General features: G+C 43.8%; 1 protein-coding gene across 1 annotated transcript in view; it reads right to left on the bottom strand.

The window, feature by feature from the left end:
- TRAPPC9 (trafficking protein particle complex 9) overlaps positions 1–16,122 on the bottom strand; it is a 672,769-nt gene that overhangs the window by 581,004 nt on the left and 75,643 nt on the right. Inside the window, exon 10 of the mRNA XM_008568452.1 lies at positions 8,963–9,106. Coding sequence (XP_008566674.1) covers positions 8,963–9,106 — 144 coding nt within the window. The remainder of the gene's footprint in view (positions 1–8,962; positions 9,107–16,122) is intronic.

The following is a 16,122-nucleotide window of genomic DNA, read 5'->3' as shown; positions in this document are numbered from 1 at the left end:
CTCCAATTAACCAAATACCATTATACACAGGCCTTCAGGAGACGGCTATTCATTCAACAGTGTCAAATGCCCCAAGTTCTTCTCCTTTTAAGCTAAGTATCTTTAACTCACTAATTAATATGACCTCAAATAACCAGCAAGACACTGTCAGCATCTCATGGGCAAATAAATCTCTCTGCCACCTGAAAACTCACAGCCAGGACCCCATCAATCACAGGTGCATCATCTTCCCAAGACAAGTGGGAACTTTCTACCCTACTTCCAGAGTACAGAGTCATGCTGGCTTTTCATTAGGAAAAGCAACTTATGTCTAACAAAAATAAAGACAACACAAAAGCACAGTAATTTCAATCTCTGTTTTCTCACTGGGAATTAACTGTCTGGCAAAAAAAATAAAAACCTAGAAAAAATACATCATTATCACAGATACTCCTCCCTTTTCCCAGAAACCACCTGATCTGAAATCTAATTGAGTCCAGTTAGCTTTGTCAGTTATCCAAACTGAGATGATGAATCTCTTCTGACTTAACTCTATGAATACCTTGAAACAAAAAATCCTACCATGACTAATTCAAACACAAATTTTAAATTTAATTTCTCCTCCGGTACTTCTGCTAGATCTCAAAAGGAGAAAAAGAAAAGAAATTCTTTTCAGAATTCCAGTGTGTGGAAGATACACTGAAGAGCCAGCACAGCAGGTGCAATTATCGGAGGTCGGGGGCCCTCCCAGCAGTGACCACTCGTGACCACACGAGGGAGACAACAGGTCTGAGAGGAACCCACCTGCAGCATGGACCGTCCCTTACTCAGGCCTCACTCAAGAAGTATTCAAATGGCCTCGTTAAGACCACGGGCGTTTTTTTAAATTTTTTTTATTGATTATATATATTTGTGTAGTACAGAATTGAATATCAACACGTGTACAATATGTAGTGATCAAATCAGGATAATTAGTATCCTCACATCAAAAAAAAAAAAAAAAAAAAACTTTAGTGTTCTACAACATCCAAAGACTTTGCATAAAACATCTTAATACTTTCAGTCAAATATTTAACCTGGAAACTCCAAAAGACAATAAATAAATATATCCTTATTTTTAGTCAACAGGGAAAAAAAAAAAGACCACAGGCCACAATCAGATACGTCATTTCAATAATATTTTATATTTAAGTATTTTACATGCATTTATTAAAACAGCCTTCAACGGGGCCGGCCCGGTGGCGCACTGGATAGTGCGCCGCTTGGGAAGCACAGCGGCACTCCTGCCGAGGGTTCGGATCCCACATACAGACCGGTTCCCGCTCACTGGCTGAGCGAGGCGCGGGAGCAACACCGAAGGCTGCGATCCTGTTGCCGGTCCCCGGTCCGGTACGGGGGCAACACTGAGGGTTGCGATCCGTTGCCGGACACGGAAAAAAGACAAAAAGACAAAAAAAAAAAAAAAAAACAGCCTTCAACATGACCTGTTATGTCTAATTACTCAAAAATATAGCATTTCAGATGACCCTTTCTGAAAGATCACACGAGGAGTAAATACAACGGTCACATGATAGGTTTGCAAGCAAACAAATCTTAGGGACATAAACAGAATGAGAAAAAGAGGGTGGCAAGAGTCAGAGGTAAGGAAAGAAGACCTGCCGGCAGAGCAGCAAGGACTCTCGCTGCGTTCTTCTCGTGGAGGTGTTCTTTGCCACCTGAAGAAAGATGCTGAATCTGAGACCCTGCCAGGAAGGGCAGGGCAGACAGACAAGCGAACATTCACTCCTCCTCGCAGTCACCTGGGTTTTATCAACAGTAAATGGACAACAAACGGGGGAGAAACAACGGGAACATTTAGCAGGGAGCCCTGAGTGCCATCTACTCACTGCGCTTCCCAGCGGCCACTTCATGGACACACGTGCAGACGCAAAGCCATAAGCGCTAAGGCTGGCAGATGCTCTGCTTCTCAGTGCCGTCTGCTAAAAACAGGACAGAGCCCACGTGTCTGCCATGGAGAGGCCGGCTCCTCGGCCTGAGGCAGACAACAATCACAGATCCCATGTACAAGCTCAGTCACTTAGCAAGCACTGAGTGCTTCCCACGTCCCGTGTAAACTGCGGAACACCCAAAGGGAAAGAAATGGCCTGTGCCCCTGGAGAAACACAAAATCCAACAGAAATACAAAATGCCACATATGTATACATACATGCATATTATAAGAGGAACGTGTTTTTGAAAAATGCCTAAAGACCCAAGTCAGAATCAACCTGCCCCAAAGCAGCCGTGCTTACAGCAAGGGCTGTGGGGATAACACTCACACTCGAGCCGGCATGTGTTCACAACCTCCTCCTCGCCATGCCCAGCTGCAGCAGCTGGAGACAGAGCAGGAGCCCTGCATACAGAGCTATTTCTCCCACGGAGCTTCTCGAGGGAAGACAGGCACTGACCAACTAAATATGCAACTGATCACTGACTTATGACTGTGATAAGTACGTGAAGGAAGAAACAAACAACAGGAGCCCCTGGTCTAGCCAGCTCCTGAGAGGACTCTGAGACCCAGAGGAGTCACTTGGTAAAGGAGAGCAGGGGTGGGGGTGGGAGGAGGTGCAAAGGCCCTGCTGTGGGAAGGAAGATGTGTACTAAAGAGAAAAGACGTTTCCAGATGTGGCAGAAGAGGCAGGTGGAGGTGTGAGCAGTCCAGGGAAAGAATGTGGGGCTGCATCGCCATGACTTACGCTGTGGAAGACTGTACACACTTAAATGTGAGGTACGTGGGGACACTGGTACCAAGAGAGAATGGAGTTATGGCTAAAGGGGAAGAGAGACAATGCGATGGGTCAGGAATGGCACTCAAGATTCTAAGCCCCAGCTCACACAGCCTCTTCATAGTTGCTGGACCACCAGGAGGGCCCAGAAATCCCAGGGGAGAGGTGGGGGAGAAAGGGTGGCACCGCAGTGGGCTTGGGAGAGCAAAAACTCAACAGAGCAAGTAACACGCAGACCCTGGCCAGTGCCCACCACTGGGTGCCAGCCTTGCCTGTCCAGAAGAGGCTGCTCACTCTGGGAACTCTGCCTGAGTCTGTTCCTCTCCCTTCAAAAACTCTACAAAATAGGTTATCCTTATTTATAAATTGGACAAGTAAGGTACAGAGGTAAGATAATTTACCCAAAGTCACACAGCTAGTAAATGGCAGAGTCCAAATTCAAACCCTAGCATTCTGGTTTATCATTTCTTCCTTTAAATTTATGAATAAACTCTTATTTTAAAAAGTCAATTAACTTTCACATCTCATAGATTTTAGAGAACATGAGAAGATTCCAAGTTCTATTGTTCAAGGATAAAAAGATAGAGAGATGATTCAGGGGACTTTGGTTAGCTTTACTTCATAATCTTTCCAGTAGACAGGAGTGGCCTTAAGCTTCCTCACCAGTAACTAAAATAGGAGCCACACAGAGCACTCAGATATATTGCCTTCTGTGCAATAGGATCTCATTGCTGCAACCAGTAAGGATCATATCAGCAGAGATGTTTTCACTGATACATACAGCAGGGAGATTCTGTTATGCAGACATTTTTCCTGATTTTCTCTTTCCATCTCCAGGGTCCATCTAGTCTCTAGGGACTGGCATGTCTCCCTTTAGTTCCTTTAGTTTCTTTGTGTCTACGAAAAGACAGACTAGATCTCATCTACAGAAACTGTACTGTTAATAGTGCTATGCTCTGTTGCACATGAGGTACATATGGGAGGCACCATCATATGAAGCCTGAGGGACAAAAGATTTGGGTGGATGTATTGTTATTGAAACGTTATTGGAAGTGATGTCATGAAGAAGATAAATTAGACTGGTGACAGCCCCCAAAGAAGCAGAATAAGAATGTTGAGTAGAGGCCACTGGGAGATATTTTGAATCAATATAAGAAATCACTTTTCAAAAGAGGTTTTTAACGATGGTATGGATTTGTTTGAGAGGTAGTGGTTCCCCTACCACTAAAAGTATCAAACATAGGTTAGACAAACACGCAGGTGAAATGTCATAAAGAATATATTAACATTGGCTACATAGTCACACTAGACGACTTTGAAGTGTTTTGCAACTCTGAGAGGCTGTGATTCTAGCTCTTCTCAGAAGGTTGGGTTTCTCTATTCTTTGCTATACCTTAGGCCAATTTTTGGCTTGTGTTAAGTCTTAGTTTTCACTTTTTCCAGCCTTCAAGACTGATTTCTCTTTTAATTTTTATTCTTTAATCCTCAAAATTGAGTCATTTTTCCTAAAGGGGACAGAGTCCTGTGTTATCCCTATTCAGTAACCCTTTAATAATACAGTATACAAAAATAAATAAATAGTCATATAGGAAAATGGTGTTTTGTACAAGTTAAGTACTCCATAACTGTATGCATGTGAGATATAGATTAAATGTATACCAATACAGAGAGTTCAGTCATAGAAATAATAAACCATAATTTATTGGGATTTCAGAGTTTGTGTTGATGGAAAATTTGAAAAAATAAATTACTTAAGATAATCTGAGCTAAATAAGTTCTTGAAGAACTAGGGGAAAAATATAGAATTGGACCTATTAATAAAAGGGTGAAGACATTTAGGGAGGATGTCTAGGAAATATCTTTATAGCTAAATATGTTTTCACTATATATGTAATTCATCTAGGAATGCCTTAACTTCCTTACATCTGAACACTTGTTTAAAGAACACAAACAAACTAAGCTTTGTTGGATTGCTGACAGAAAAACACTGATTTGAAGGTACACAAAATGCTAAGTAATTGGGTTACATAGCTGTTAGTAACACATATAATCAGGTTAGTATAAATCTAAGTGAAGCAAGCAAAGATTATCTAGAAAAATCTACTAGACTGCATTCACACCCTCTTTTCCATTCTATTCTATACTCCACTGCCAGAGAAGTCTTCGTAAATAGCAGCACTCATCACAACAGTACCTGGAACAGTGCCAACCTCTAAGACAGTGACTAGCACATGGTATATGCTCAGTAAATACCTGCAAAAATCTTTACCATCCCTTTATAGTCCATCTCAAATTCCACTGAAAGAGATAATTTCCTAATCTCCCAAATCAAAGCCATCTACCTCATTTTCTGCATTCCCATAGCTTTCTTTTAACCTTTCCCACTGCCGTTAGCACATGCGCACATGATGTTAATTCTACCTTTTAGATGTCAACTAGTTAACCCAAACACTGTGTGTAAATTATCTTTGAACTCCTCACAGTGCTTTAAAAAGGAAGCTCTCCATAGGTGCTTACTGAATTCAGCGTTCGCAATACAATGTAGCAATGTTACTTTAGGGTACATTATTAACTCTACATTGCAAAAAGCAAATTTGAAATCTTTAGTTTTTGAGCAAAGTTTTAAAATGCACATTTTAATTGTGAATGATATATTTTTTACAGAAATAAAAAATAATGCCTTTTCATTTTACGNTTTAGCAGGGAGCCCTGAGTGCCATCTACTCACTGCGCTTCCCAGCGGCCACTTCATGGACACACGTGCAGACGCAAAGCCATAAGCGCTAAGGCTGGCAGATGCTCTGCTTCTCAGTGCCGTCTGCTAAAAACAGGACAGAGCCCACGTGTCTGCCATGGAGAGGCCGGCTCCTCGGCCTGAGGCAGACAACAATCACAGATCCCATGTACAAGCTCAGTCACTTAGCAAGCACTGAGTGCTTCCCACGTCCCGTGTAAACTGCGGAACACCCAAAGGGAAAGAAATGGCCTGTGCCCCTGGAGAAACACAAAATCCAACAGAAATACAAAATGCCACATATGTATACATACATGCATATTATAAGAGGAACGTGTTTTTGAAAAATGCCTAAAGACCCAAGTCAGAATCAACCTGCCCCAAAGCAGCCGTGCTTACAGCAAGGGCTGTGGGGATACCACTCACACTCGAGCCGGCATGTGTTCACAACCTCCTCCTCGCCATGCCCAGCTGCAGCAGCTGGAGACAGAGCAGGAGCCCTGCATACAGAGCTATTTCTCCCACGGAGCTTCTCGAGGGAAGACAGGCACTGACCAACTAAATATGCAACTGATCACTGACTTATGACTGTGATAAGTACGTGAAGGAAGAAACGAACAACAGGAGCCCCTGGTCTAGCCAGCTCCTGAGAGGACTCTGAGACCCAGAGGAGTCACTTGGTAAAGGAGAGCAGGGGTGGGGGTGGGAGGAGGTGCAAAGGCCCTGCTGTGGGAAGGAAGATGTGTACTAAAGAGAAAAGACGTTTCCAGATGTGGCAGAAGAGGCAGGTGGAGGTGTGAGCAGTCCAGGGAAAGAATGTGGGGCTGCATCGCCATGACTTACGCTGTGGAAGACTGTACACACTTAAATGTGAGGTACGTGGGGACACTGGTACCAAGAGAGAATGGAGTTATGGCTAAAGGGGAAGAGAGACAATGCGATGGGTCAGGAATGGCACTCAAGATTCTAAGCCCCAGCTCACACAGCCTCTTCATAGTTGCTGGACCACCAGGAGGGCCCAGAAATCCCAGGGGAGAGGTGGGGGAGAAAGGGTGGCACCGCAGTGGGCTTGGGAGAGCAAAAACTCAACAGAGCAAGTAACACGCAGACCCTGGCCAGTGCCCACCACTGGGTGCCAGCCTTGCCTGTCCAGAAGAGGCTGCTCACTCTGGGAACTCTGCCTGAGTCTGTTCCTCTCCCTTCACAGAAGCTCCAAAGTACAAATTATTCATCTGGCCAGCTTCCACAGTGACCTTGCTGCTTAACCACTGAGCTCTGCAGGTAGGATGAAGACAGATGCAATTCCAATGCAGCGCCAGAGGCAACGGGAGCCAACAGTGCGCAGAGGAGGAGCCGCGCCACCATTCTCAGGGCCACTACAGAGCGGGATCCCCTCGGGTCACCAGAAGTCCCAACTAAAAAAACAACAGCTACTCCACACCCAGCAGGTTGCTAATAGCCACAATAAGTGGTAAGTGCTTTAAAAACATTAGTAACAAAGAGCTACAGGAGTTCAGGGAAGGAGAACTCATCTCCAAAAACGATGGCCATGGAAGTCACTCTAGAAGAATCGACATGTTCTTTAAAGAATGTAGTGTTTCAACACATGCTCCTTGGAAACTTGATGAGCGAAGAGACGGCATGAGAAGGACATAAGAGCTGCTCAAGGAATGAAGTTCACATCATCTGAATGAAGTTTAAGGACACACAGGGATGAGGATGAGACTACACAGAAAGAATCTAGTCAGATTCTGTGACGGGCCTTGGAACGTCATCCTGCAAGCCAGGATCCTCCACTCATTTTCTGCTAAAAATCAATGCTGTTTTTTTATGTACTAGCTCCTGACCGAGACCTTCCCTCTCTCATTTTAGGGAAGCACGTTGGGACGCAGTTAAGTGAGACGGACAGGATGACGTGACTCTGCCCCCTTCCTTTGTACAGGCGACCATACACAAACTTCAGCACGTTTGTGTCGACGCTAACCACGACTGAGCTCTCAGCGTAAGTTCTGTTATGCATGCTTTACAGGAATTGATGCATTCGAACCTCACAACCGCCCTAGGAGATAGGTACCCTGTGTTGTCTGGGAGCCAGAAGACACTGCTACAGTAACAGGAAAGAGAGAACAGTCAGGGAAAAGCAGCAGGTAACGACATAGAGAAACACATATTAATTTTTTAAATGTAAAGATAGAAGAGCACGAAACTTGGTAAGCTGGGATGTGAGGATGAAGGAGAGGGTGGGGGAGCCACCATGGCTGCAATGACAGTGCAGTGCTGTAGAAGGCAGTGATGTGCCACCCAGATCACCTTTCAGGAGGAGTGACCGACTGCCCCAGGCGCCACCTCATCCATGATCATGCCCCTTCCTGGGAGCAGTGGGCACCCAGGGCCTGGGCATGGGTGTTTAAGGACCTAGTCCCTCACCGCACAGTAAGAGAGTCTCTGATGGGGCCCCCAGCTGCAGGCGTCCCGGTGGGTCAGCCAAGGCCTTACCCCAGCTGCTAGAGAGAACTGCATCACAATAGCTGGTGAGTACGAGACCACACAGGACAGCTCTGCAGGGCCACCCCAGCTCGAGGCTTGCTGAGGCCTTTGTTGATACTGCACTGAAGCCCAGCTTCTCCCTCTTTCTCTTCCCATCAGTGGGTGTTGATCCCACGAGTACTTCCTAATGAACTTCCCACACATTAACCTACATATCAGCACATGCTTCCCCAAGAGCCCAGCTGGCACCATACACTGAACTGGGGCAAGTGACACAGATGGGGTTGGGGGGCATCTTGCCCCCAGAGATGGGGAAGTGGTTAAGTTCCCCTTCTGATGTTCTGGTTTTCAAGTGCCAATGGAGCATCCGGGGAAGATGTCCCACAAGCAGCAAAATAAACCTATCTGGCTGGAAATTAACAGATTATGACTGATGCCCAAAACCTGATGACACCCAGGAGCCATGTGAGAAGAGCAGATGACTGAGGAAGGAACTGGGAGGAAGGCAGCCCTGCAATGTGGCATGATCCTGCTAGAGCCGCACAGGCAAGCCTCACCTTCGTTCTGGAGTCTAGGACACAAGTCACCCTGGAGGGACACAAAGGGGCCCCAGAGTTCTGTTTCTGATCTGGGTGCTGGTTAAATGGTGGCCACTTTGTGAAAATTCAGTGAGCTGTATTCTTATGAGTTGTGTACTTCCCTATATTAATGCTAGACTTTGACGTTTAAATTTTACAAAATGTAGGCAAAGAACAGGGGAGGCCACACAGAGGCTGAAAAGGGGAAGCCCGAGAGGCAGGGAGACCGGGGAGGAGGTAGGGGCTGTGGCAGGGGTGCCCAGAGTTGCGAGTAGGGGCAGAGGCCCACACCCGTCTCACCAGCAGAGGGCTGGGAAGCATCATCCTCCGGCCCAAACCCACACTCAGGGTTTACGTGAACCAGCATCTAGAGGGCTCTCACTCATGTTTCCCTAAGAAAAAATCATGTTTGAACTCACCCTGATCTGACAAAAAGTCCAGCATGGTCTGCAAAAGGAAGGACAGGTGCCTGACAGAGAGAGCAGGATTGCCCATTCTTCGGGAGGCGTAGACCAACTCATGTAGCAAACGCATCTGGACGGCAGCCCAGCCTCTGTGCGTGCCTGCAATGAAAGTTAGAAAGCATCTAGAGCAGGATTGCCCATTCTTCGGGAGGCGTAGACCAACTCATGTAGCAAACGCATCTGGACAGCAGCCCAGCCTCTGTGCGTGCCTGCAATGAAAGTTAGAAAGCATCTTAAACACGCTTCCAGAGGGTGCAGGAAATACATTTAGTGCAATGTGTAAAACAGCGATTTAAAGACAATGCCTTAACTATCTAACTCAAAGGTCAACAAAAAACATTTTTCCTGTATTTACTGACCTTGGAAAATAACTCTGAAGTGGCATGTTTTTCATACATTAAAAATACGTTTTATATTATACTTTCTCTCTTCTGCAAAGACACAATTTCAAAAATCCCTCTTTGAAATAATTATAATAAGCTTAGAACAAAGGATTATGGTTTTCAATAGCATGCATTTGAGTTACAGACATACTTTTCTCAAGAAAATACTGATATGTGATGGGCGTTCATTATCAACAGCCAAAGACATTAAAAAGTGCATTTATCTAAAGGACATGTGCAGAAAAGTGGATAGCTAAAATAGGAAAAAAAAAAAAAAAAGATTATCAACAGCTTGTTATGGCTGCTCCAAGACAGTTCAGCATGTTTGAAATTAAAAGTGGGGGAAATCAGATGCACAACCAACTGAAAAGTACCTCGTTAGGATAACAGAATTGTAGAGTTATTTAATCCACTTCCCTTTTGGCAACAATTATTATTTTTAAATATTTTCCACCTTAAAACCCTTTGCGAAGAAGATATAATAATAGGAACCCACAACAAACAAGTTTCCACACATGGCTGTAAGTTCAGGGGCTCTAGTGTCTTGGTGAAAAGTTGGGGGAAAGATTTCAGACGCACGTCTCAGTCATACTGGGTCTGATTCAAAGACATCGCTGACTTCCAACCTGCCCAGAGCTCATGTGCCTGGTGGGTGCTCAGAGATGAGCCTGAGTGACCTCCCCCACTGCTGTGGCCCCCACACTGGATCAGTGAGCAGAGTCACTTACAGAGACTTTGACATACAAATCTCACCACATCCTCAGCACCAAAGCTGTGATTTCAGTACATGTGGAGTGAGGTCAAGAAATCTGACTTCTGGGCTGGCCCGGTGGCGCACTGCTACAGTGCGCCGCTTGGGAAGCGCCGCGGCGCTCCCGCCGAGGGTTCGGATCCCACATACAGACCGGTTCCCGCTCACTGGCTGAGCGAGGTGTGGGAGCAACACCGAGGGTTGCAATCCCGTTGCCGGTCCCGGTCCGGTACGGGCGCGACACTGAGGGTTGCGATCCGTTGCCAGTCACAAGAAAAAAAGACAAAAAAAAGGAAAAAAAAAAAAAAAAAAGAAATCTGACTTCTTAACCTATACACCAAATGACTCGCATAATCAGCCAGATTGGTAAATCACTGTTCCAGCTGATCCAAAACTTAGGTCATGAAAAAAAATGCACAAAGGTGCTCTCAAGCTCAGATAGAACCAACACGCACTGCAAGTCTATGATATGCACGGCAGGTGGTCTACTAGCAAGGTTTTACTGAGAATGTAATATGAGGCAGGCGTAGGCAATAGAGAGGGGAGATTTACTACCTGACCTCCTGGACTTTACTTTCTGTGGGGAGAGCCAGGCAACAGCCCTTGGGAAATACGTGAACTGGTGAATGCTGTGAGGAACGCAAATAACACCGGTGACAGCTGACGGGGGGAACGGTGCTGTGCTAGCTGAGTAGGTGGGCAAGGAGGTGACATCTGAGATGAATCCTCAGTGAGAAGGTGGCAACGCCAAACTATAAAGCGGAGACAAGAGCAGTATGTGTCATAAAGTTGTGAGGTTTAAGTGCAAGAACCCACTGAAAGCACTTTTGGCAGTTTACTATAAATTATGAATAAATGCTAGTTGCTATTAATGTTATTACTCAGTGAATATAATGTGGTTGATGATCCAACCTGTCCCCTTGTCTCACTAAGAATAAATCCTCTACTGTTCAGATCTCTGTGGACATATTTACTGGGTAAAATGACCTGCTTGTGTGTTGAAATCCCCCATGCAGGTTATGACTCCTGCATTTGAAGACTGTGTTAGTGGCTGCTGCACCCCCAGGACAGAGCCTGGCAAGGAGTTAGGTGCTCAATGGATATTGACTGACGAACAGATGCCACCAAGAAAGGCAGCCCTTTCCACCACTGGGACACACGGACCATTCCTTCTCCTATCCTAACCTCTGACTGTCAGCCTACTAGTATCTTAAGACTCTGCTCAAAGGGTTCCTCCACATATATAGCCCTTACTGGAATCTTCTCCTGCCACCCTGCCCCACACAGCTGACCAGTCCCTTTTCTGTATTTCCACTGTATCATGCACAAATTTCAACCCATAGGACTTATCTGACAGGTACAGTGAGGCACCTGTAAGCTCACGTATTTGTTTCTTCCATTACCTCTTTTTTTTATGTTCTGTTTTGTTTTTGTTGGTTATGAATATTCATGAGATGCAAATTGTCACCACTCGTGCCTAAGATGCGATGGTCTTCCATCAATATTCTTAATTTCCTTGAGAGATAGGATTGTGCCTTACTCATCCAAGTGTCCTCAGTGTCTAGTAGGATGCTTGATATACAGCTGCTACTGAACAAGCATGTGGATTAAATTGAAAGCCTGATGAAAGAAAACTGCCCTATTTTTTTAGACATGCATACTCAAGTATGAAGATGTGAAAGGACATGATTTCTAAGATTTGCTGTAAAATACTTCAACAAAGAGTGAATAAAAGAAAAAGGTAAAAATACAGCAAATGTGATAAAATCTTGGTAATTATTTAATCCGGGTGATGGGCTCATAGTACTATTCTCTCTAATATGTGTATATTTAAAATATTTCATAATAAATTTTTAATTGAAATTCTGAAGCTGACCAAACACACACACACACACACACACACACACACACACACACACAACACATGCGCGCGCACACAAAACCCACAATACTTTATATTCTAGCAGTTTATCTTCCAAAAATCTTTTGGAATGGCACTTTTCATACAACTACAGGAAAGGAAAAAAAGACAAGTCCCTGCAATATTCCAACTGTCAAAGAAGCTAAGACCAAATGCAAAAAAGAAAGTTGCAGGATATAAAATCAATACACAAAAATCAGTAGCACTTTAATACACCAACAACAAACTAGCCAAAAAAGAAATCAAGAAAGCAAGCTCAGGGCCGGCCCAGTGGCGCACTGCTACAGTGCGCCGCTTGGGAAGCGCGGTGGCGCTCCCGCCGAGGGTTCGGATCCCACATGCAGACCGGCCGCTCACTGGCTGAGCGAGGGGCGGGGGCGACACCGAGGGTTGCGATCCTGTTGCCGGTCCCGGTCCGGTACAGGCGCGACACTGAGGGTTGCGATCAGTTGCCGGACACGAAAAAAGACAAAAAGGGAAAAAAAAAAAAAGAAAGCAAGCTCATTTACAATAGTAACCAAAAAATTAAAATATCTAGGAATCAGTGTAACCAAGGAGGTGAAAGATCTCTACAATGAGAACTACAAATCACTGCTAAAAGAAATTAAAGAGGACACCAAAAGATGGAAAGACATTACATGCTCTTGGATTGCAAGAATTAACACTGTGAAGATGTCCATACTACCCAAGGTGATCCATAGATTCAGTGCAATCCCCATCAAAATACCAGTGACATTCTTCACAGAAATAGAAAAAACAATCCTAACATTCATATGGAACAATAAAAGACCTCAAATAGACAAAGCAATACTGAGCAAAAATAAAATAAAGACGGAGGCTTAATACTACCTGACTTCAAACTACACTACAAAGCTATAGTAACCAACGGCATGGTACTGGCATAAAAACACTCAGACAAATGGAAAAGAATAGAGAACCCAGAAATCAATCCACATACTTACAGCCAACTGATCTTTGACAAAAGCACCAAGAACATACACTGGGGAAAGGAGAGTCTCTTCAGCAAATGGTGCTGGCAAAACTGGATGTCCATGTGTAGAAGAATGAAACTAGGGCCGGCCCGGTGGCGCACTGGAGAGTGCACCACTTGGGAGCGCGGCGGTGCTCCCGCCGAGGGTTCAGATCCCATGTGGAGACCGGTTCCCGCTCACTGGTTGAGCGTGGTGCGGGCGCGACACTGAGGGTTGCGATCCCGTTGCCGGTCCCCGGTATGGGTGCGACACCGAGGGTTGCGATCCCGTTACCAGTCAGTAAAAAAGACAAAAAGGAAAAAAAAAAGAAGAATGAAACTAGACCCATATATCTCAACACATACCAAAATCAACTCAAAATGGATTAAAGGCATAAATGTAAGACCTGAAAGTATAAAACTGCTAGAAGAAAACATAGGGGAAACACTTCAGGATGTAGGACTGGGCAAAGACTATGAATAAGATCGCAAAAGCACAGGCAACAAAATAAACAAATGGGATTATATCAAACTAAAAAGCTTCTACACAGCAAAAGAAACAGTTAACAGAGCAAAAGGACAACCTACAGAATTGGAGAAAACATTTTTAAACTATGCATCCGCCAAGGGATTAATATCCAGAATAGACAAGGAACTCAAACAACTTAACAGTAAGAAAACAAATAACCCAATGTAAAAATGGCAAAGGAGCTGAACAGACATTTCTCAAAAGAAGGCTAACAAATGGCCAACAGGTACCAAAAAAACTGCTCAATATCACTAATCATTAGGGAAATGCAAATTGAATCCACATGGAGATATCATATAACCCCAGTAAAACCGGCCATTATCAAAAAGACAGAGAATAACAAATGCTGATGAGGATGCAGAGAAAAGGGAAACTTCCTATACTGTTAGCGGAACTATAAATTAGTGCAGCCACTATGGAAAACAGTATGGAGGTTTCTCAAGCAACTACAGATAGATCTACCATATAATTCAGCAATTCCATTACTGGGTATATACCCAAAGGAATGGAAATCATCATGTTGAAGGGACACCTGCACTCCCATATTTATCGCAGCTCTATTTACAATAGCCAAGATATAGAATCAACCTAAACATCTACCGTCAGATGACTGGATAAGGAACAAGTGATACATATACATAATGGAATACTACTCTGCCATAAAAAAAAGTGAAATTCTGCCATTCGCAGAAGCATGGAGGAGCTTGGAGAAAATTATATCAGGTAAAACAAGCCAGGCACAGAAAGAGAAATACTGCATATCTTCACTCATAAGTGGGTGCTAAAAAAAAATTTAAGGAAGAGAGAGAAGATAAAAGAAAAAAGAAAGGAAAGAAACAACGATCATGATAATGTGTTGAACTTTCAGAAGGAAAGAACAGAGTTGTGGTTACTAGAGGTGGGGAAAACGGGAGGGGGAGCAGGGCTAGCAAGAAATTGGTTAATGCTCACAAGGAATGATTACATTCTGTAATAATCAATCTTGGAAGTAGATAAATTTGGTTTTGATTTTTTACAGGTTCACAGCTGGAAGTTTTGCCTTTGGTCTCAGATGAGACTTTGGACATTTAAGTTGGTGCTGGAACAGGCTAAGACTTTAGGGACTGTTGGGATGGAATGATTTTATTTTGTATGTGAGAGTGGCATGAGTTTTGGGGGGCTGGGGCAGAACGACAGCATATGGATGTGCTGTCCCCCCAAACTCATGGAAATCTGATCCCCAATGTGGCAGTGTTGCTAGCTGTTTAAGTCATGGGGGCGGATCCCTAACGAATGGATTAATGCTCTCCCTGGGGGTGGTAGTAAGTGAGTTCTCACAGCTCTGTTAGTTCCCACAAGAGCTGGTTGTTTAAAAGACCCTGGCACCTCCCCTCTCTCTCTCTTGCTTCCTCTTGCCATGTGATCTGCTTGTACCTGCCAGCTGCCTGCTGCTTTCCACCATGAGTAGAAGCAGCCTGAGGACCGCACCAGATGCAGCTGTTCCAGAATCATAAGCCAAATAAACCTTTGTTCTTTACAAATCACCCAGTCTCAGGTGTTCTGTTATAGCAATGCAGAAACAGACTAATACAATGAACATGCTAATTATTCCTATCTGATCATCACATATTATACACATGTAGTGATAGTCAACTCTGTACCCCACAAATATGTTTAATCAATTGTTTTTTAATAAAAAAAAAGAAAGAATAGATTTGATTAAGAAGCTAAAATCAATGTTGTGGCTAACATTGTGCAACAATGTTGTAACTTAGACATGAATTCAAAAAAAACTCAATTTAACTAATCTCAACACTACCATATCAAGGTTTTTCTCACATAAGGATTGAGCGTATATTACTTTGCTGATTTCTTTTTAAATAGATAATGATCCAGTTCCTACTATAGGCAATTATGAGTAAGACTGAGTATGAATCTTAACAGTAAATAGTGTGCAAGTCAGAATTTCTATGTGATTCAAGGTGCTCCTACTATAAAATATTTTTTTTACTTAAGACAGATTTGCAGCATGTGACCCAATGATAAAATTTTCAACACTCTTATAATCGAAAAGTTCACCAATGTGGGGGTTTATTGAATATATCAACTGGGTCCTTTTGGCAAACCTAGTTGCCCTACCAGTCTCTTTCATACTAGTTCCTGGGGAAAATTTAATCCTTTGTTCAAAAAGGCTGAGCAAAAGGCATGACCAAAAATCTCCACATACAGCAACACAAATAAGATCAAAATGGTAATAAGTAGCCCCGTAAGCTGGCAAGTGTGTGTTCCTATCTCAACTTTCCACACAGCACACATCTGTGTTCGTACCCTGACTTTCTGTAACGAGCTAGTGAAAATGTCCATTCCAGGTAAGAGAATGAATACATTTCAGGACCTGAGAATACAGACAATTCACCTTTTATTCACAGGTACAGGGTTTTAGCAGATTTCCATTTAATTCTCTGAGAAATGTTTAATGCAGTCCAGAGCAATAGTGGAGACAGGGTTTTAACTGATTTTTATTTTTTGTTAAAATATAACCAGCTGACAGTTACCGTTTTTACCGTATTTGATCTAACTCC

This window comes from Galeopterus variegatus, unplaced genomic scaffold (genome assembly GCF_000696425.1).
Source record: "Galeopterus variegatus unplaced genomic scaffold, G_variegatus-3.0.2 Scaffold24, whole genome shotgun sequence".
NCBI classification, from domain to species: Eukaryota; Metazoa; Chordata; class Mammalia; order Dermoptera; family Cynocephalidae; genus Galeopterus; species Galeopterus variegatus.
The sequence above is the reverse complement of the archived record's forward strand: the minus strand, read 5'-3'. Positions and strand labels throughout refer to the sequence as shown.